The sequence below is a fragment of the Hypanus sabinus genome, chromosome 25 (assembly GCF_030144855.1).
Source record: "Hypanus sabinus isolate sHypSab1 chromosome 25, sHypSab1.hap1, whole genome shotgun sequence".
In the NCBI taxonomy this organism is placed as follows: Eukaryota; Metazoa; Chordata; class Chondrichthyes; order Myliobatiformes; family Dasyatidae; genus Hypanus; species Hypanus sabinus.
In genome coordinates this window covers 44,368,407-44,390,348 of record NC_082730.1, presented here as the reverse complement: position 1 = coordinate 44,390,348, position 21,942 = coordinate 44,368,407, and the positions used below count along the sequence as shown (strand labels likewise).

The 21,942-nt window shown below is 43.6% G+C and overlaps 1 protein-coding gene across 1 annotated transcript in view; it reads left to right on the top strand.

Annotated features, from left to right (window-relative positions):
• The window catches only part of LOC132381203 (choline/ethanolaminephosphotransferase 1-like), a 113,457-nt gene that overhangs the window by 48,828 nt on the left and 42,687 nt on the right, over positions 1-21,942 (top strand). Inside the window, exons 3-4 of the mRNA XM_059950502.1 lie at positions 10,324-10,465; positions 16,381-16,465. Coding sequence (XP_059806485.1) covers positions 10,324-10,465; positions 16,381-16,465 — 227 coding nt within the window. The remainder of the gene's footprint in view (positions 1-10,323; positions 10,466-16,380; positions 16,466-21,942) is intronic.

Below are 21,942 nucleotides of genomic sequence, written 5' to 3'. Positions count from 1 at the left end.
ACAGTCTGTGCTATGCGACTGTTCCTGCCTGGTCCACCAAATAACTAACAATTTCCCTTACAAATGGGTATATTCGTTCAGATACTGCCACACAAGGCAGTCTGGAGCCAAAGTTAACTACTGCATGACAGTCTCGAAAGACAAATTACAGAATAGGCATAATGGTCTTACATACACAAAACAGACTGGAGCTGTCCTATCTCTATGCATGACTACACAAGGAGATCCTGAAACCCTAGCTGGCTACCTTAAAGAAAAAATGTTGCTCAGCATTGAATAACAAAATTAGCATATCTCTTGATCATCAGCGGTTTCTTTCAGAAAAACAGGCTGCTATTGTTTAACTAACGTGTTAACCCTTTTACATACTTTATCACAACATTGAATCACTGTTATTCCATCAGAAATGAGGAGATCTGCAGATGCTGGAAATCTAAAGCAGCACACACAAAATGCTGGAGACCAAGCAACATCTATGGAATAGAGTATAGTCAAGTACATTCCTGATGAAGGTCTGAAACGTTGACTGTATTCTTTTCTGTAGATGCTGCCTGACCTACTGAGTACCTCCAGCATTTTGTGTGTGCCACTCTGATTCAATGTCGTAAAACAAAACATGAAAACTTCCAAAGGGGGTTGAATACTTTTTGTAGGCACTGTACCATGAACTTTGTTGTTTTGTGACAGCAGTACATGTCGATACATAACAAAAGTTATAAATTACAGTAAGTACAAAAATATAAATTATGTAGTGCAAAAAGAGAGGAGAAAAATACTGAGAATGTTCGTGGGTACATAGTTCATTCAGAAATCTGATTTCTGAACGTGGAGGGCAGAAGCTGTTCCTGAAACACTGAGTGTGACTTCAGGCTCTGGTACCACCTCGATGGTAGCAATGAGATGAAGGCATGTACTGAGTAATGGGGACCCTTAATGCCTTCCTGAGGCATCGCATTTTCAAGGTGTCCTTGATGTTGGGGAGGCTAGTGCCCATGCTGGAGCTGACTGAGTTGGCAACTTCCTGCAGCTTTTTCCGGTCCTGTGCAGTGACCCCAACATACCAGATGGTGATGCAACCAGTTTAGAATGCTCTCCACGGTGCACTTAATAGAAATTTGTGAGTGATTTTGGTGACTTTCTCCTCAAACTCCTAATGCAATTTTGGTGACAGTCTCTAGCACTGAGTCTGGTGCTATGGCTCAAGAGCAGAGAGGTGGAGAGGACTGGAGTGTTGATAGGAGATTTCTGAGTCAGAGGAACAGTGAAGGTCTTGATAGAGATACCAGGATGATATGTTGCCTCCCTAGTATCAGGTTCAGGGATGTCTCAGATCGGGTCCATGGCATTCTCAACGGCGAGAATGAGCAGCCAGAAGTCTTGGTACATATTGGCACCAATATCATAGGTAGACCAGATGAGGAGGTCCTGAAGACAGGTTTGTGGTAGCTAGATAGAAAGCTGGACTCCCTGGATAGTAGTTTCTGGATTTTTGCCTGTGCCATTTGCCAGTGAGCATAAGAATAGGATGATTTGGCAGGTGAATGTGTGGCTGAGGAACTGGTGCAGGTGGCAGGGGTTCAGATTTATGGATCATTGGGATCTTTTCTGGGGAAGGTATGACCTGTACAAAAGGGACAGGTTACACCTGAACCTGAGGGGTCCAGTATCCTAAGAGTTGTTTAGGTGGGTTTATACTAATGTGGCGGGGGGGTGGGGACCGGACTGATAGTGCTGAAAACAGAGGCAATGTGCTGGACTCCTAGCAAAGAGAGGCTGATGATAGGGCAAAACTGCAGTCAACAGACTGAGTTGTAATGTAAAAGATGGACAGAATTGAAAAGGGTGAATACAGGCTGAAGGTGTTGTATTTGAATGTGTGGTGTATATGGAATCAGGTAGATGAACTTGTAGCATTGTGGATAGAACTAAGGAAAAGCAACGGTAAAATGACACTGATGGAAGTTATATACGGAACCCCAGACAACTGTAAGGATGTGGTCTACAATTTACAGTGGGAGATAGAAAATGCATGTTAAAAAGGCAATGTTATAATAGTTACAGAGGATTTCAGTATGCAGGTAGATTGGGAAAATCATGTTGGTGTTGGATTCCAAGAGGGGGAGTTTGTAGAATGCCTATAAGATGGCTTTTTCAAGCAGTGCATGGTTGAGCCCACTAGGGGGATCAGCTATTCTGGATTGGGTGTTGTGCAAAGAACCAGAATTGATTAGAGAGTATAAGGTGAAAGAACCCTTGGGGTGCGTGATCATAATATGATCAAATTCACCCTGACGTTTGAGAAGGAGAAGCTAAAGTTAGGTGTATCAATATTACACTGAAGTAATGGGAATTACAGAGGCATGAGAGAGGAGTTGTCCGTAATTGATTGGAAAAGAACACTGGCAGGGAGGACGGCAGAGCAGCAATGGCTGGAATTTCTGGAGGTAATTCAGAAGGTGCAGGATATATACATCCCAAAGAGCAAGAAGTATTCTAAAAACAAGATGACACAACCGAGGCTAACAAGAGAAGTCAAAACCTACATAAAAACCAAAGAGAGAGAAAATATAATAGAGAGACAATTGGTGGGAAGCTTTTAAAAATAACAGAAGGCAACTAAGAAAGTCATAAGGAAGGTAAAGATGGAATACATAAGTAAGCTAGCCAATGTTGTTTGTCCTTCGGCGTCGAAGACGACCACGACTTCTGTCAGGTGGAGGCTTTGTGACTATGGGTCCGGAGGTGACTGGTGAGGCCAATCCAGGCCTTGAAAGCTCGCCCACGTGTGGGACACATGAGGGTAGGTGCTGAAGTGGAGGTAGCTCGAGCCTTGCGCGTGGAGCGTTTCCTTTGAGCCTCTGCTGCTTATGCTCCTTTAGTGGTCCTGCTCCACCAGGTTGGGCAGTCCAGAGCAAGCGATTCCCAGCTAATAATATTAAAGAGGGTACCAAAAGTTCCTTTTGCAACTTTTGAGACAAGGAAATGGTGGAGAAACTGAATAAATATTTTGCATCAGTCTTCACAGTGGAAGACGCTATAATAATGATAAGTAGTTCGTTGATACCAAGTGGGAAATTCATTAGTTAATGCAGCAACATTTCAAAACACACTTAGCAGTGTGCAGGCTTAATAATAATGTACCAATGTTCAATAATGTACAAAATAATAAAGCAGAGACTGTTGTATGGTGATGAGTGTTCTCATACAACAGTTATGGACTGTTGTATATGCTTTCGGTAGGAAAGATTTTCTGTAAGGCTCCAGCAGCATGGTGGAGTTTTCTGATATCAGGGGTCATGTGTGTGAAGTTATCAAAACCAAAGAGCAGGTTCTTGAGAAACTGAAAGGTCTGAAGATAAGTCACCTGGACCAGATGGTGTACACCCCATGTTTCTGAGAGGTGGCTAAAGAAATTAAGGAAGCATTAGTAATGATCTTTCAAGAATCACTAGAATCGGGAATGGTTCCAGAAGACTGGTAAATTGCAAATGTCACTCCACTCTTCAAGAAGGGAGAGAGGCAGAAGAAAGGAAATTATAAGCCAGCTAGTCTGACCTCAGAAGATGTTGGAGTCAATTATTAAGAATGATGTCTCAAGCTATTTGTAGACACGGGATAAAATAGGCTGAAGTCAGCATGGTTTCCTTGAGGAAAAATCTTGCCTGACAAATCTGTTGAAATTGCCTGACAATTCTTTGAAAAAATAACAAGCAGGATGGACAAAAGAGAATCAGTTGATGTTGTTTACTTGGGTTTTCAGAAGGACCTCACATGATTCTGCTTAACAATTTATAAGCCCATGGTATTACAGGAAAGGTTCGAGCATGGATAAAGAAGTGGCTGATTGGTAGGAGACAGAGTGGGAATAAAGGGAACCTTTCTGGCTCGTTGCCAGTGACTAGTGGTGTTTCATAGGGGTCTGTGTTAGGACCGCTTCTTTTTACGTTATATGTTAATGATTTAGATTATGGAATTTGTAGCTTTGTTGCAAAATTTGCAGACCATATGAAAATAGGTGGAGGGGCAGGGTAGTTTTGAGAAAGTAGATGCTACAGAAGGACTTCGACAGATTAGGAGAATGGGCAAAGAAATAGCAGATGGAATACAGTGTTGGGAATTGTATGCTCATGCACTTTGGTAGAAGAAATTAAAGGATTGACTGCATTTTACATGGAGAGGAATTACAATAATCTGAAGTGCAAAGGGATTTGGGAGTCCTTGTGCAGGATTCCCTTGAGGTTAATTTGAATGTTGAGTTTGTGCCAAAGAAGGCAAATGTGATATAACCACATAACAATTACAGCATGGAAACAGGCCATCTCGGCCCTTCTAGTCTGTGCCGAACGCTTACTCTCACCTAGTCCCACTGACCTGCACTCAGCCCGTAACCCTCCATTCCTTTCCTGTCCATATATCTATCCAATTTTACTTTAAATGACAATACTGAACCTGTCTCTACCACTTTTACTGGAAGCTCGTTCCACACAGCTACCACTCTCTGAGTAAAGAAATTCCCCCTTGTGTTACCCTTAAACTTTTGCCCCCTAACCATCAACTCATGTCCTCTTGTTTGAATCTCCCCTACTCTCAATGGAAAAAGCCTATCCACGTCAACTCTATCTATCCCCCTCATAATTTTAAATACCTCTATCAAGTCCCCGCTCAACCTTCTACGTTCCAAAGAATAAAGTGATGCTAACTTTCACTTTAATGGGACAAGAATATAAAAGCAAGGATGTAATGTTGAGAGGAACAGAAGCCTGAAGGTACACAAACAGCGAATCAAGAACAGCCTCTGCCATCCAATTCCTAAATGAACATTGAACCCGTGAGCACTACCTCAGCTTTTTCATTATATTTCTTTCCTCACTTTTTAATTTAACTATTTAATATACGTACAGTTGCAAGAAAATATTTGCAATTACCTGGTTTAATGACTCAAAATATGGTTTGATTTTCATCTAAGTCACAATAGTAGACAAACAATCTGTCTAAACTTAGATAGACAGGCATCCATTAGTTTTTGAGAGACCATGGATTTGCACCTTGGAAAGTTTGTAGGGCAACTTTCCTTGGACAACATCGATGGCATGAAGAGGGGAGACTTGCAGCATGGGCAACTGCCGATACATCTTGGTGTTGTCACAGAGCAATCTGTGGTTAAGTGTCTTGCTCAAGGATACAACACGCTACCTTAGCTGAGGCTCGAACTAGCAACCTTCAGATCACTAGACCAACACCTTAACCACTTGGCCACGCGCTAACATGTAATAAACCACAATCTAAACTAATAACACACAAACAATTGCTCTTCTTTTGGAGAATGCTGTGTACAGCATTTAAACAAACAGTCTAGGTTCAAAAAAGTATGTGAACCTCTGAGTAACGACTTTTATAAAAGCAATTTGGGGGTCAGGAGTTCCAATCAATGAGATGGGATTGGAGGTGTGGGTTGCAGAGGTGCCCTGTCTTACTCAAAAAAAGACACACAAAGTCGGGTTACTGACAAAGTCTGTAGGAGTCGGGGTAGCAGGCTGTCACCTGAAGCTTAATAGAAGGTGGATGATACAACAAGACAATGATCCGAAAGTCGAGAGTAAATCAACAACAGAATGGTTTAAAAAGGAGAAAATTGTGTTTTGGAATGGCCGAGTCAATTGAAATGCTGTGGCATGACTTGAAGGTGGCTGTTCATGCAGGTTATCCCAGAAATATTGATGAACTGAAACAGTTTTGTATCGAGGAATGGTCTAAAATTTCTCCTCGCATTGTACATCTGATCAGCAGCTACAGGAAACATTTGGTGGAGGTTATTGCTGTTAAAGGAGATTTTACCAGTGATTAAATACAGGGTTCACATACTTTTTCCAGCTGAGACTGTGAATGATTAAACAATGTATTCAATAAAGACATGAAAAATACAATAGTTTGTTTGTTACGCACACAAAATACTGGAGGAACTCAGCAGGCCAGGCAACATCTATTGGAAAAAAGGTCAGTCGACTTTTCGTGCTGAAAACCTTGGGCAGGACTGGAGAAAAAAAAGCTGAGGAGTAGATTTAAAAGATGGGAGGGGAGAGAGAACCACCAGGTGATTGGTGAAATCTGGAGGGGGTGAAATGATTTAAAGAGCCGGAAAGTTAATTGGTGAAAGAGACAGAAGGCCATGGAAGAAAGAATAAGGGGGAAGAAACACAGGGAGATGGGCAGGCAAGGTGAGGGGGGGGGGGGGTGGTCATTACTGGAAGTTTGAGAAATCAGTGTTTATGCCATCAAGTTGGAGGCTACCCAAACAGAATATAAAGTGTTGTTCCTCCAACCTGATGTGGCCTCATCACGACAGTGGAGGAGGCCATGGATGGACATACCGGAATGGGAGTGGGAAATGGAATTAAAATAGGTGGCCACCAGGATATCCCACTTGTTCTGTAGATTAGGATACCGCTTCACCAAGCATCTACGCTCCGTTCACCAGAATAAGGAAGGGAAGTGGGCAGGAGTTTGGAGCTGAGAGAAAAAATGGATTAGCCATTATAAAATGGCGGAGCAATCTGAATGAGCCAAATCACCGAATTCTGCTCCTTTATCTTATGGTCATATGGTCTAATGTAGACACTGTTCTGCCTTCTTTGTAAATGCATGGAAGGTGAACTTTATCCTGTAGAAAATAAGATTGTAAGGCATGAAAGAGTAAATGAGCTTCTCTCCTCCAGTTAGCTGTTCACCTATTGTGTCAGGAATCCATCCTAGACACATTTGTGTCCCACCTAAACCTTTTGTACTAAGAAGATGCCAATCAATATTAGTGAAGTTGAGGTCTCCTATGACAACAACTCTGGTATTTTGCAAATTTCCAAAATCTGCTTCCTAATTGGCACCTCAGTGTCTCTGTTACTATTGGTTGGGAGAGGTGGTCGAGAGAATATTCCCAGTACAGTGACTGCTCCTTTCCTGTTCCTGATTAACCCCCACACTGACTCAATGGACAATATCTCCATGGCTTCCCCTCTTTCTGTAGCTGTGATACTATCACTGGTTCCTTAAGGTGGTTGTACTGTGTATAAAATGTTCTCCAATGGGATAACCAAGTCCAGCTCTTGGCCTTAACATGTAGCTGAGCTACTAACCCCTTCAGAACCATTTCCATTGACAGGAGGAGCAGAGGTGGGTTACTGGTGCCTTAAAACCAGTTGCCTCAGGCAGATAGGTCTTATCAGCTGTGGTTGGCAGCTCATCTGGAGGGAAGATTCTGATCTCAATCCTCCGCTGTCTCGCAGCTATACCCACTCATGGAGAAGGTTTGGAAGTAAATTCTGAGGAAATAAAACCTGATTCTAATTCTGAAAAATCGGAGCTGGAGTTCCTAGGGCAGTTCGACGCTGACTTGGCAACTCCTGCGATATTGCTGGTTTCAAACTGTATCGGTCTCTGCCATTCCTTTGGATTCATCAGCTCCTTGGAGCCTGCTACATGGGCAACAGCTTGCTCTCCATCACAAACTGCCCTGTGTATCACGTGGACAGCTGGGATGCAACGTCCGTAGTCGACCCTGACCGACCGAAGGCCTCACATTTAGCAATGCCATTCCTTTACCTTTCTCCCTGTCCCTTTGGAAACATCTCAAACCCAGGAGCCATTCCTGCCCTTGTGACAACCAAGTCTCAATAATCTCCCTCTAAAACAGACCAGCACTGGACACAGTATGCCTCTGATACCTTGTAGTGGACTGTTTTCTCGTACCACCCTCCACAGTCCTTCTCTAATCTTGCCTATTGAACCAAAGCTTGAACCAAAATGTTCTCACCTCAGAGACTCATTTCCCTCAGCCAACCTCCACTTCCACCGTCTGTCTTGTTGCCATGCGGTATTGAAAACTTGTTCATTTGTGTGGCAAAATAAAAACCCCAGATTAAGTAAAAGACAGTTACAGAAATCTAAAAAAGATGGTGGTTTAGCTTTACCCAATTTTAGATTTTACTATTGGGCGAATAATATTCGGAATTTATTATACTGGAAATTAGATTTAGATTTACCGTTGTGCACACAATGGGTAAATTTAGAATGTAACGCTACACAAGGATATTCTTTATTTTCTGTTCTTGGCTCTTCTCTCCCTGTTGACTTGGCTAAACTTAATAAACAGATATCTAACCCTATTGTCAAACATACATTACGAATTTGGTTTCAATTTCGTAAATTTTTTACTCTAAAAAACTTTGTTCTTGATAGCCCTATCTTACTTAACTTTTTCTTTAAACCCTCTTTAACAGATCAAGCTTTTAGTATATGGAAAAGGAAAGGTATAATATGTTTTCGCGATCTTTTTTCTGAAGGTAGTTTGATGTCTTTTGATCAACTTTCTAACAAATTTAAATTACCTAAATCTAATTTTTTTAGATATTTACAAATTAGAAACTTTTTATATAAAGTTTTACCATCCTTCCCTAATTCAACTTTGATAGATTTTTCAGATATGATTTTTACTTTAAATCCCTGTCAGAAGAGATTAGTGGCTCTTATTTATAATATGATTATGAAGATACAGCCAGAGATATCAGGTAGAATTAAACAGGAATGGGAAAAAGAACTTCAATACAATATTTCAACGGAAAAATGGGAAAAAATTTTACAAATGGTTAATTCATCTTCTATATGTGCTAAACATGCTTTAATACAATTTAAGGTTGTACATAGAGCTCATATGTCTAAAGATAAGCTTGCTCGATTTTATTCTCATGTTAATCCTCAATGTGACAGATGTCATTTAGATGTGGCTTCATTGACCCACATGTTTTGGTCATGTCCTATTTTACATAATTAATGGAAGGACATATTTGCTACCATTTCCTCAATTTGGAATATTGATTTACAACCTCATTTTATCACTGCAATTTTTGGTATTCCAAATGAAGATGATAGTCAATTCTCTCCTCCAATTAGACGAATGATTGCCTTTGTAACATTAATGGCCAGGAGATCTATATTACAAAATTGGAAAGAAGTAAATCCTTCTACCACATTTCAATGGTTTTCTCAAACTATTTCTTGTTTAAGTTTAGAAAAAATTAGAAGTACTATTTTTGATTCATCAATTAAATTTGAAGAAACTTGGGGACCGTTCATTCGACACTTTCACATGAATTAATTTGACTTCTTCCAGACCTATACTCTTATTATTCTTGTTCTGGTATGGAGTTCCGGAGTTTTTTGACACTATCATATACTTATAAACTATTATTATTGCCCATGTTAGTTTAGGTTTAGTTTTTTTTTATTATTTCTTTAAATATACATTTTTTCTTATATTTTACATTTTTTTCTTTTTCTTTTGATGATTATTTTTACTCTTTTCATTTATAATCAATATAGATTAGATTGATATTGTATGATCCTTTTTCGCTGATAGTTAATAAGATATTGTTATCTTGTTATCAACTCAATTTTAAATCTATTGTATTCATAACATATGTAATATAATATTATGTTATGTTTTTTTTTAAAAAAATAATAAAAAGATTGAAAAAGAAAGAAAAGAAAACTTGTTTTAACCTGATCTGGCTGCTGCATTGACTGAAGGGTATTTGTGCCACAGCTGACCTATATGGATACTTCCCGTACCTAATAAAGTGGCCACTGAGTGGATGTCCATCCACTTCAAGTTGAACCTGTGTATTCAGAGATGCTTTTTTGCACACCATTGCTGTAGCATGTGGTTATCTCCTTCCTGTCAGCTTGAATCTCTGACCTCTCTCATTAACAAGGTGTTCTCTTCCACAGATCAGCCGCTCACTGGTTAATTTTTTTCACACCATTCTCTGTAACGTATAGAGACTGCATGAAAATCCCGGGAGTTTAGGAGTTTCTGAGGTACTCAAACCACCCCGTCTGGCACCAACAATCATTTCATGGTCAAAATCACTTAGATCAGATTTCTTCCCCATTCTGATGTTTGGTCAACACAGCAACATGATGGGCTGATTAGGTATTTTTGTTAATCAGCAGGTGTACAGGCATACTAATAAAGTATGCTCTGAGTGTCTGTGATGTATTGGAATAGTGGTAATCACTGCCAGCAGGGTTTCTAAAGCATGACACCCACAATGTGGAGGAATTCGGCTCACCTGGTCTCACCTATCACCTGCCACCTTCTGCCCCCTTCCCCTACAGCCCCAATGAAGGATATTGCCTTGAACCATTGTTGCTGACTGACAGTTTCTCCAGCATTTTGTGCGTGTTGCTCAACATTTCCAGCATTTCTTGTGTCCACAGTTTGCTTGAAGCGTGTTTTGTTTTCAATAAATTCTTGCCCCTTACTGCCCGCAGTCTTCGTCGTCCTGGGGATATGTATAGCTGTGCAGCTGGGCACCAACCCAGACTGGATGTTCTTCTGCTGTTTCGCTGGCGTGTTCATGTTCTACTGCGCTCACTGGCAGACATACGTCTCTGGGACGCTGCGTTTTGGCATGTAAGTATTGACCAGGTTGAGAAAATCCACAAACTGTTCTCCCCCCACCCTGATGCCTGGTGGCTGGAGGTTCCCTGAATACCTGCAGTGTAACTAGCCTGTTCCCTCCCCTTGAGCGCAATCATGGACCCCTCAGGTGGGGAGTGTTGTTAGAGCCCAAGTTATTTCTGTGCATATTTTTCCTTTTAAATGGGTCACCTAGTTGCTTTTGCTAACAAATTCCACTTTAGATTTGAACAGTACAGGCCCTTTGGCCACGAAGTTGTGCTGCCCTTTTAATCTACTCCAAGATCAATCTAGCTCTTCCCTGTGCTCACCCTCCTCTCTGTGTATAAAAAAACTACCTCTGACATCCCTTCTATCCTTTCCATCAATCGCATTGATAGTATGACCGCTTGTATTAGCAATTTTCATCCTGGGAAAAAGTCTCTGGCTGTCCGCTCGATCTATACCTCTATCAAATTGCCTCACATCCTTCTTTGGTCCAAAGAGAAAAACCCCAGCTCGCTGAACTGCTCCTCATAATGCTCTCTAATCCAGGCAGCATTCTGGTAATCCTGCTCTGCAGTATTTCTAAATCGTGCATATCCTTCCTACAATGAGGCAATAATTTGAGCATCGAACATAGAACAGCACAGGCCCTTGGCCTGCAATGTTGTGCTGACCCTTTAACCTGATCCAAGATCAGTCTAACCCTTTCCTCCCACAGATCCTCCATTTTTCTTTCATGCATGTGTCTCCTAAACATCCCCGATGTACTTGCCTCTACCATCACCCTGGCAGCGCGTTCCACGCACCCACCACTCGATGTATTTTTTTTTAAAAGCCTTTGACATCCCCTCTATGCTTTCCAGCAATTTCATTAATAGTATTTCCCCCCCCCCCCCATATTACCCATTTTCATCCTGAGAAAAAGTCTCCATCCATGCTATCACTGCCTCTTATCATTTTGTGGACTGCTATCAAGTCACCTCTTGTCCTGCTTTGCTCCAAAGAGAAAAGTCCTAGCTTGCTCAGCCTATCCTCGTAAGACATGCTCTCCAATCCAAGCAGTATCCTGCTAAATCTCCTTTGCACCCTCTTTAAATCTTCCGTATCCTATCTCCTAATGATGGAATAATTTGAACTTGGAACATAGAACAGTGCAGGCCTTCTGGCCCACGATGTTGTGCCAACCCTTTAACCTACTCCAGGATCAATCTAACCCTTCCCTCCCACAGAGTCCTCTTCCCTTAAATGCCCCTAATGTACCTGCTTCAGCCATCATAACTGGCAGTGCATTCCATGGACCCAACGCTTGTTGTGTACAAAGGGAAGCCTTCCTTTGGTATCGCCCGCTCAAAGTTGCCTGCTTTGTCCTTTGAGATCCTGGGGGGTAGTGTGGGGTGTAATTGGACCTAGGCCATCATTGCAAGGAGCTGTTGTGCTTTATGCCTCTTGGTGTATTTCTGTTCTGTGCACGTTGTTTCATTGAGTTCTAATTATTCCCTGACCGACAGATTTGACATCACTGAAGCCCAGCTCTGCATTGTATCAGCACAAGTTGTGACGGTGGTTTGGGGGCCCTCAATGTGGAGCACGCCGGTAAACAGCGGTCTTGCGGGTGCACGCACGATGACTGCAGCCTATCAAAATGGCTGTTCCATAATGCATCACAGTCAGAAACGTCCTCATCCCCTTCGGATCCGCCAGCCATTCCCGGTCAAGAATTAACCCTAGAAATACCAGTGGCATACAAAACCTAGGTAGAATGGATATGGAGAGGATGTTTCTTTTAGTGGGGGAGTTGAGGGCCAGAAGATCCAGTCTCAGTATGGAGGGACATCATTGAACAGAGATGAGAAATTTCTGTAACCGGGGGTGGTGAATCTGTGGAATTCATTGCCATAGGCAGCAGTGGAGGTCATCATTGGGTATAGTTTAAGTGGGGGCTGATAGGTTCTTGCTTAGTGTGTCAAAGGTTACGAGGAGAAGGCAGGAGAATGGGTTTGAGAAGGAAAACAAATCAGCCATGATGGAATGGCAGAGCAGGCTCAACGGGCTGAATGGCCTAATTCTGCTCCTAGGTCTCTGGCATCTTCGTCCAGAAAGGTCATGGAGTCATAGAACTCTAACAGGCCTTTCAGTCCAGGGGTTCCCAACCTGGGGTCCACAGACCCCTCAGTTAATGGTAGGAGTCCATGGCATAACCCCTGCTGAGCTGTTATTCTGCCCATTCCCATTGAACTGCCCCCAGAATGTCGCTGTCCACATCCCTCCAATCTATGTACCTGTCCAAATTTCTCTTGCATTTTGAAATTGAACCCGCATCCATCATTTGCACTGGCAGCTCGTGTCACACTCTCACTACTCTCTGATTGAAGAGGCTGCCCCTCAGGTTTCCCTGAAGTCTTTCACCTTTAGCCGTTAACCCTTGACCTCCAGTTCTAGTCTCACCCACCTTGAGAGGAATTAGCCTACTTACATTCACTTTATCCATACCTCCCTTAACTTTGTACACCTTAAGGTAGCGTAAGGGAGTGTTTTTTGTGACTACACCACTGTTCACACTGCAGAAGGTAGGCAAGGTGAATTACTGTAATACATTTCAGGCTCCAAGTGTGTCTGGTTGAGGAAAGGGGTGAAAGGTGCAACAAAGGAACGAAACCTTTTTGTACCCAGTGCCAGCCACTCATGTTTATTTATTTCCATAGCACAGTAGCAGACCCAAGCCTGTACATCCCAATTACTAACCTGTGCGTCTTTGGAATATGGAAGGAGAACACTCGGAGGAAACCTGTACGGGCATGGGGAGAGTGTGGAAACTCCTTACGTGGCAGAATTTGAACACGGGTCATTGACACAGTAAAGCATTATGCTACAGTTCCGCTGTTAACAATCTTCCATGACCAGGAATCAAACCCTGGTTGCGCTGACCCCTAAAACCGTAAGACCGTAAAATATAGGAGTTTGCTTTGCCATTGCATCATGGCTGATTTGTTATCCCTCTCAACCCCATTCTGCCTTCTCCCTGTAACTTTTGACAGCGAACTAATCAAGAAGCTGTTAACCTCCACTTTAAATATACCTAGTGACTTAGTACTGAATTCCACTGCTTCTCCACCCTCTGGCTAAAGGAATTTCTTCTCATCTCTGTTCTAGTGATTGTGTCTTTACTCTGAGTCTGTGCCCTCTGGTCCTAGACTCTCCCACTATAGGAAACATCCTCTCCACGTTCACTCTATCAAGGCCTTTCAACACTCGATAGGTTTCAATCAGATCCACTTTCATCCTTCTAAACTCCAATGAGTAGGTGCCCGGAATTAGTAAAGGCTCCTCATGCTAACTCTTTCATCCCCAGAGTCATTCTCATGATTAACCACTAGGCCATTGAAGAACCTGTGGGAAATATTCCCCATTTATTCTCCCCACATTTCCATCTACTACTGCTGGATTCTCCCACAACCCACGCACCAAGGGCAAATTATGCACTTTTGGGATGTGGGAAGAAACCTGAAAACACACTCTCTTGTGGGATGTCTAAACTCCACGCTGACAACATTAGGTCATGAGGTATTTGCTCTTTCTTTTCAGCTGTATCTCTGCTGGTAAAGATTCATTCTGCTATTGCCCCATCCCCCAGTAGAAAGTGTTGCTCTTCAATCTGTTTTCCTTTATCCCTCCCTTAATGTATAAATCAAGCCCTCTCCCTGCTGCATTGGCCACCTCACCCATAATTCTGAGGCAACTATCTGGTTATAAGACCATAAGGCATAGGAGTAGAATTAGTCCATTCGGCTCATCAAGTCTGCTGCACCATTCATTCACATCTCAACCCACTCTCCTGCCTTCTTCCTGTAACCTTTGGCGGCTTGACCAATCAGGAACCTATCAATCTCTGCTTTAGGCATACTCGGTTATTTGGCCTCCACAGACATCTGTGCCAATGAATCCCACAGAGTTACTACCCTCTGGCTAAAGAAATTCCTCCTCATCTCTGTTCTAAATGGGCATCCTTCTATTCTGAGGCTGTACCCTCAGATACTAGACTCCCGCACTATAGGAAACATCCTCCCCATATTCACCCTATCTAGGCCATTCAGTATTCGATAAGTTCAACGAGTACCCCTCCCATTCTTCTACACTCCAGCGAGTACAGGCCCAGAGCCATCAAATGCTCGTTATATGTTAACCCTTTCATTCCCAGAATCATTCTTGTGAACTTCCTGTGGACCCTCTCCAATGCCAGCACACCTTTTCATGGATAGTGGGCCTAAAACAGCTCACAAATACTCTCTGCAGTCTGACCAATGCCTTATAAAGCCTCAGCATTCCATCTTTGGTTTTATATTCTAGTCCCCTTGAAATTGCTTTCCTCACCATTGACTCAACCTGTCAGCAGTCCTACACAAAGACTCGCAAGTCCCTGTACACCTCTGATTTTTAAATCAGAGCAGGCAGGCATGTTTTAATGACCAAGCAAAATTATCCACCCAATGCCTTCAGTAGAGATCAGCTTGATGATGGGGAGTCCTTTCGCCAATCCCAGCAGCTTCTCGGCAATGCCTACAATGACCCTTTCTCTAACTCAAGCAGAGATTAACAGCAACTATTGATTCTCTCTTTTGAAGGGTTCTGCACCATAGACAGAATTAAGCCCCTTGGCCCATCAACTCTTTTCCTCCAATCCATCATGGCTGATTCCTTAACCCTCTTGTTAAAAGGATTAACCCTGAATAATAATGATTAGTAAGCATAGAGTGAATCTGTATTTACTGACAAGTACCTTTATTAGCTCAGCTAACAAATACTCATTTTACAAAACGAGAAACCTGTGTTCATATCCACCTTTATGAATGTCAAAGGTAATATGCAAGAAAAGGTGTCTACGCTGGCCAGCCATTCTTCTTGATCCGATGTAATCTCCACTACACGATGGTTGCTGCCTGTTTCCCAAAATCCTCTGTTATTATTCATTATTTTATGGGATCAATTATGATGTTTTGAACGCTGTGGGCTTATGGCCTGTGTCAGATCCAGGTTCTCATTGGATGTGGCTCAGGGCTAAAAGCATTTATGGTTATTTCCTCAAGCCTTGTGTCTGTTGTTCTGCCCAACTTGGACTGGTTCAAACCAATCTGGCTAGGTCAGCCAAGCACTGGGCCCAAACGACCAGAGTCACTGGCTGTTCCTGCCATTTCACATAATAAACAGCTTTTTACTGGAGAATGGTCTCAGGTTTAGCAGATCCTCACAGTAACTCCTTGTGTTCATGTTCAGTTGCTCTGATTAAGTTATCCCTGAAGAAGAACCAGTTCACAAAATGGTGGCTACCAGGACAGTCTCACAAAATGGGTGCCTTCATTCGTGTTCACTGATTTGTAGATTATAATTCTTTCTGGCCCACATGCTCATCCTCGTTTTCCTGCACCTTCTCCCTATAACCTTTGACATCCTTATTAATTAAGAACCTACATCCTTCACTTTAAATATACCCAATGACTTGGCCTCCACAGCTGTCTGTGGCAATGAATTCCACAGATTCACCACCTTCTGGCTAAAGTAAGTCCTGCTCATATCTGTTCTAAAAGGATGTCCTATTCTGGTCCTAGACATCCCCACTAATGGGGAAATATCCTCTCCACATCCACTCTGACTAGGCCTTTCAAATTCGATAGGTTTCAGGAAGATCCTCTCTCATTCTTAAATCCAGCGAGAACAGGCCCAGATCCATCACACGCTCCTAATGCGTTAACTCTGTCATTCCTGGGGGAAAAGTCAATGATTAGTGATTTTGAGCTGAGGAGGGGGAAGGTGTAATAGAGCACGTTACTCCTGCTGTGATGCATGGCAGAACAGCAATTGCTTTGCTTTGGGTTGGACTAACTTTCTCTGAATAGCTATAAATCTGATTTATGCTTTTTTTGCCCAATCAGAATTGATGTGACTGAAGTGCAAATCTTCATAATTGTCCTGTTTTTATTGGCCGCCAGCGGAGGAACAGCATTTTGGGAATCTATGGTAATTGACCTCGAATCTAAATTCTGATCTACCACCTCTTCATCTTTCTTGGGTGGGGGTGACAGCAGCAAATGGCAGGCAGGGAGAGGCAGTAATGGGGTTGTGGGAGGATATAGACCTTTTGAGGCAAAGGAGACTCCTGCCTTCAGGCTCCAAAATGGAAAACGAAGGAAACCCATAGAGTGTTTCCAAAATCTACACTCAGTAGCCTCTTTGATGAGGTAGAAGAGCGGAACCTGCTGTAGCCTAATGTCAACCACTTCAAGGTTTGACATGTGTGTTCAAAGATGCTCTTCTGCAGAGAACTGTTGTTGCCCATTGCTGTTTGAATTACTGTCGTCTTCCTGTCAGCTGGAACCAATCTGGCCATTCTCCTCTAACCTCGCTCAATAACAAGGTGTTTTCACCAACAGACCCTGCTGCTCATTGGATGTTTTTTTTTTGCACTATTCTTTGTAAATTCTAGAGACTGTTGAGTGTGAAAACCCCAGGAGATCAGCGGTTTCTCAGATACTCAAACCACCCAGTCTGGCACCAGCAATCATTCCATGGTCAATGTCACTTAGACATTTCTTCCCTATTCTGATGTTTGGTCTGAACAACAACTGAACGTTTTGACCATGTCTGCATGCTTTTATGCATCGAATTGCTGCCACATCATTGTCTGATTAGATATTTGCATTAATGAGCAGATGTACCTAATAAATTATGTCCTTTGCCTCAAACCCCCTGAATTTGCTGTTGTCCTCTTAACTGCATGGAAACCCATCTTGTGTCCACATGGGTAGCTCTACGTTTTGTGTGGTTTGTACTTCATGCTTTTGCTCTGGTCTAATTCAGTGAGTTTTTTTCTTAAACATGTTTGAATGTTGCATTTTGATTTTCTTTTTTTTGTAATTTATTTTTTATTGAAGTTTATCATCAAACAAACATTTCCATAAGGTGTATTTCAGATACTGTACATATATATCATATAGTCATATTTGTCACAAATGTCCACGTAATAATTATCTGAGGTAGAAAGGAGAGGAGAGAAAGAACAATCAAAATAAGAAAACTATGTACAAAGTAGGGAGTGATCTTTTTGTTACAATATATTCATTGATTTGTGAGGATAAAATCAGGGCTATGATTTTCAATATTTGGGATGCAAATTCCTGAAACTGGAGACTTATAATTCCTGGTTTTGGAAAAAGGGAATTAATGGTGTGCAGTTCCTCTGAAGCCCATCACCCCTTTAGTGGGGCATAGGTCACCCAACAGCAGCTCACCGGAGTCCTGAGCCCTGTGGCTTCCACTTCCGATGCGACTTCAAATGTCTTCCAGGCGAAGGTCCTTTGTCTCCCAGGGATCAGGTCTTAGTTTTTCTGTAGCTTTGTTTTTTGCAGGATGGTGTTGCTGGCTCATGCCCAGCCCTCCTGTTTTTGCAGCGGGGCTTAGGACCGTTCATGATGGAGTTGTGTGCAGCTCTGGTCCCGTCATAAGACCAGGAAGCAAAATTGGGCCAATCAGCTCACTAAGTTGAGTCAACCATTCGATCATTGCTGATTTATAAGGAGAATGTGGAGGCTTTGGAGATGGGGCAGGAGAGGTTCACCAGGATGTTTCTTGGATTTGAGAGCATGCGGAGAAGTCAGATGAACTTGAATTGTTTTTTTTAGAGTGTCAGGAGCTAATAGTGTGACATAAAATCTTCTTTCTAGAAGTCTGTAGAATGCTGTGAGGCACAGATAGGCTCGATGTTTGGAGTCTCCTTCTGTAGGGTGAAAATGCCAAATATTAAGTATGAGATTTTGCAGTTTGGGAGGACACACCACGTTCGGGCTTGCATGGTCAGCTGCAGGGCAATGAGGATAGAGATCCCTAATTCCTTGAAAGTGATGTCACAGCAAGAGAGAATTGTAAAGAAAGCTTTTGGTACGCTGGCCTATGTAGATCAAAGGAATAAGTTGCGATGTTATGATGAATTTGGAATCTCTGTGGAATTCTGGTCACCTACCTACAGAAAAGATATCAATGAGTTTGAAAGAGTACAGAGAAATTCCAAGTATGTTGCTGGGACTTGAGGACCAGAGTTACAGGGAAAGGTTGGAAACGTTAGGACTTTATTCCCTGGTGTGTAAGACAAAGTGGTGAGATTATGAGGGGTATAGATAGGGTAAACGCAAACAAGCTTTTTCCACTGAGCTTCGATGAGACTCACAACTAGAAAGCAAAGGTCAATTGTAAAATATTTAAAGAGAACACGAGGAGCACTTCACTCAGGGTGGAGAGGGTGTGCAACAAGCAGGTTTGATTGCAAGATTTAACAGAAATTTGGGTAAGTAGATGGATAGGAGGGCTATAGAGGGGTATGTTCCAGGTGCAAAACAGTAGAATACTAGTTTGGCACTGACAAAATGGGATGAAGGGCGTGTTTCTGTGCTAAAGTACTCTATGACAGAAGGGCACAGGTATAAATTAACGGGATAGATGTTTTCATTTTCAAAGAGTTGCAGGAGTGTGGAGGGTTCTGCTAGTTGAAGTGGTAGAAACCAGTACGGTTTGGAGGCTGTGCGAATGCACAGGAGGTGGAGGGATATAGACAGTGTGAACGGACATCAGGTGGAGGGATAAAGACAGTGTGAACAGACAGGAGGAGGAGGGATATAGACAGTGTCAACGGACAGGAGGTGGAGGATATAGACAGTGTGAACGGACAGGAGGTGGAGGGATATAGACAGTGTGAACGGACAGGAGGTGGAGGGGTATACACAGTGTGAACGGACAGGAGGTGGAGGGATATAGATAGTGTGAACGGACAGGAGGTGGAGGATATAGACAGTGTGTACGGACAGGAGGAGGAGGGATATAGACAGTGTGAATGGACAGGAGGTGGAGGGATTTAGTGTGAACGGACAGGAGGTGGAGGGATATAGACAGTGTGAACTGACAGGAGGTGGAGGGATATAGACAGTGTGAACGGACAGGAGGTGGAGGGATATAGACACTGTGAACGGACAGGAGGTGGAGGATATAGACAGTGTGAACAGACAGGAGGTGGAGGGATATAGACAGTGTGAACGGACATCAGGTGGAGGGATAAAGACAGTGTGAACAGACAGGAGGTGGAGGAATATAGACAGTGTGAGAAAAGACCGGAGGTGGAGGGATATAGACAGTGTGAACGGACAGGAGGTGGAAGGAAACAGTGTTAACGGAAGGGAGGTGGAGGGGTATAGACAGTGTGAACGGACAGGAGGTGGAGGATATAGACACTGTGAACGGACAGGAGGTGGAGGGACATAGACAGTGTGAACGGACAGGAGGTGGAGGATATAGACAGTGTGAACAGACAGGAGGTGGAAGGAAACAGTGTTAACGGACAGGAGGTGGAGGATATAGACACTGTGAACGGACAGGAGGTGGAGGGATATAGACAGTGTGAACGGACAGGAGGTGGAGGATATAGACAGTGTGAACGGACAGGAACTGGAGGGATATAGACAGTGTAAACGGACAGGAGGTGGAAGGAAACAGTGTTAACGGAAGGGAGGTGGAGGGGTATAGACAGTGTGAACGGACAGGAGGTGGAGGATATAGACACTGTGAACGGACAGGAGGTGGAGGGACATAGACAGTGTGAACGGACAGGAGGTGGAGGGATATAGACAGTGTGAACGGACAGGAGGTGGAGGGACATAGACAGTGTGAACGGACAGGAGGTGGAGGATATAGACAGTGTGAACGGACAGGAGGTGGAGGGACATAGACAGTGAGAACGGACAGGAGGTGGAGGATATAGACAGTGTGAACAGACAGGAGGGAGCCACAGGAGGTGGAGGGATATAGACAGTGTGAACGGACAGGAGGTGGAGGATATAGACAGTGTGAACGGACAGGAGGTGGAGGGATATAGACAGTGTGAACAGACAGGAGGTGGAGGGATATAGACAGTGTCAACGGACAGGAGGTGGAGGATATAGACAGTGTGAACGGACAGGAGGTGGAGGGATATAGACAGTGTGAACGGACAGGAGGTGGAGGGGTATACACAGTGTGAACGGACAGGAGGTGGAGGGATATAGATAGTGTCAACGGACAGGAGGTGGAGGATATAGACAGTGTGTACGGACAGGAGGAGGAGGGATATAGACAGTGTGAATGGACAGGAGGTGGAGGGATTTAGACAGTGTGAACGGACAGGAGGTGGAGGGATATAGACAGTGTGAACTGACAGGAGGTGGAGGGATATAGACAGTGTGAACGGACAGGAGGTGGAGGGATATAGACAGTGTGAACGGACATCAGGTGGAGGGATAAAGACAGTGTGAACGGACAGGAGGTGGAGGGATATAGACAGTGTGAGAAAAGACCGGAGGTGGAGGGATATAGACAGTGTGAACGGACAGGAGGTGGAGGGATATAGACAGTGTGAACGGACATCAGGTGGAGGGATAAAGACAGTGTGAACAGACAGGAGGTGGAGGAATATAGACAGTCTGAGAAAAGACCGGAGGTGGAGGGATATAGACAGTGTGAACGGACAGGAGGTGGAGGGATATAGACAGTGTGAACGGACAGGAGGTGGAAGGAAACAGTGTTAATGGAAGGGAGGTGGAGGGTATAGACGGTGTGAACGGACAGGAGGTGGAGGATATAGACAGTGTGAACGGACAGGAGGTGGAGGGACATAGACAGTGAGAACGGACAGGAGGTGGAGGATATAGACAGTGTGAACAGACAGGAGGGAGCCACAGGAGGTGGAGGGATATAGACAGTGTGAACGGACAGGAGGTGGAGGATATAGACAGTGTGAACGGACAGGAGGTGGAGGGATATAGACAGTGTGAACAGACAGGAGGTGGAGGGATATAGACAGTGTCAACGGACAGGAGGTGGAGGATATAGACAGTGTGAACGGACAGGAGGTGGAGGGATATAGACAGTGTGAACGGACAGGAGGTGGAGGGGTATACACAGTGTGAACGGACAGGAGGTGGAGGGATATAGATAGTGTCAACGGACAGGAGGTGGAGGATATAGACAGTGTGTACGGACAGGAGGAGGAGGGATATAGACAGTGTGAATGGACAGGAGGTGGAGGGATTTAGACAGTGTGAACGGACAGGAGGTGGAGGGATATAGACAGTGTGAACTGACAGGAGGTGGAGGGATATAGACAGTGTGAACGGACAGGAGGTGGAGGGATATAGACAGTGTGAACGGACATCAGGTGGAGGGATAAAGACAGTGTGAACGGACAGGAGGTGGAGGGATATAGACAGTGTGAACGGACAGGAGGTGGAGGATATAGACAGTGTGAACGGACAGGAGGTGGAGGGTTATAGACAGTGTGAACAGACAGGAGGTGGAGGGATATAGACAGTGTGAACGGACATCAGGTGGAGGGATAAGGACAGTGTGAACAGACAGGAGGTGGAGGAATATAGACAGTCTGAGAAAAGACCGGAGGTGGAGGGATATAGACAGTGTGA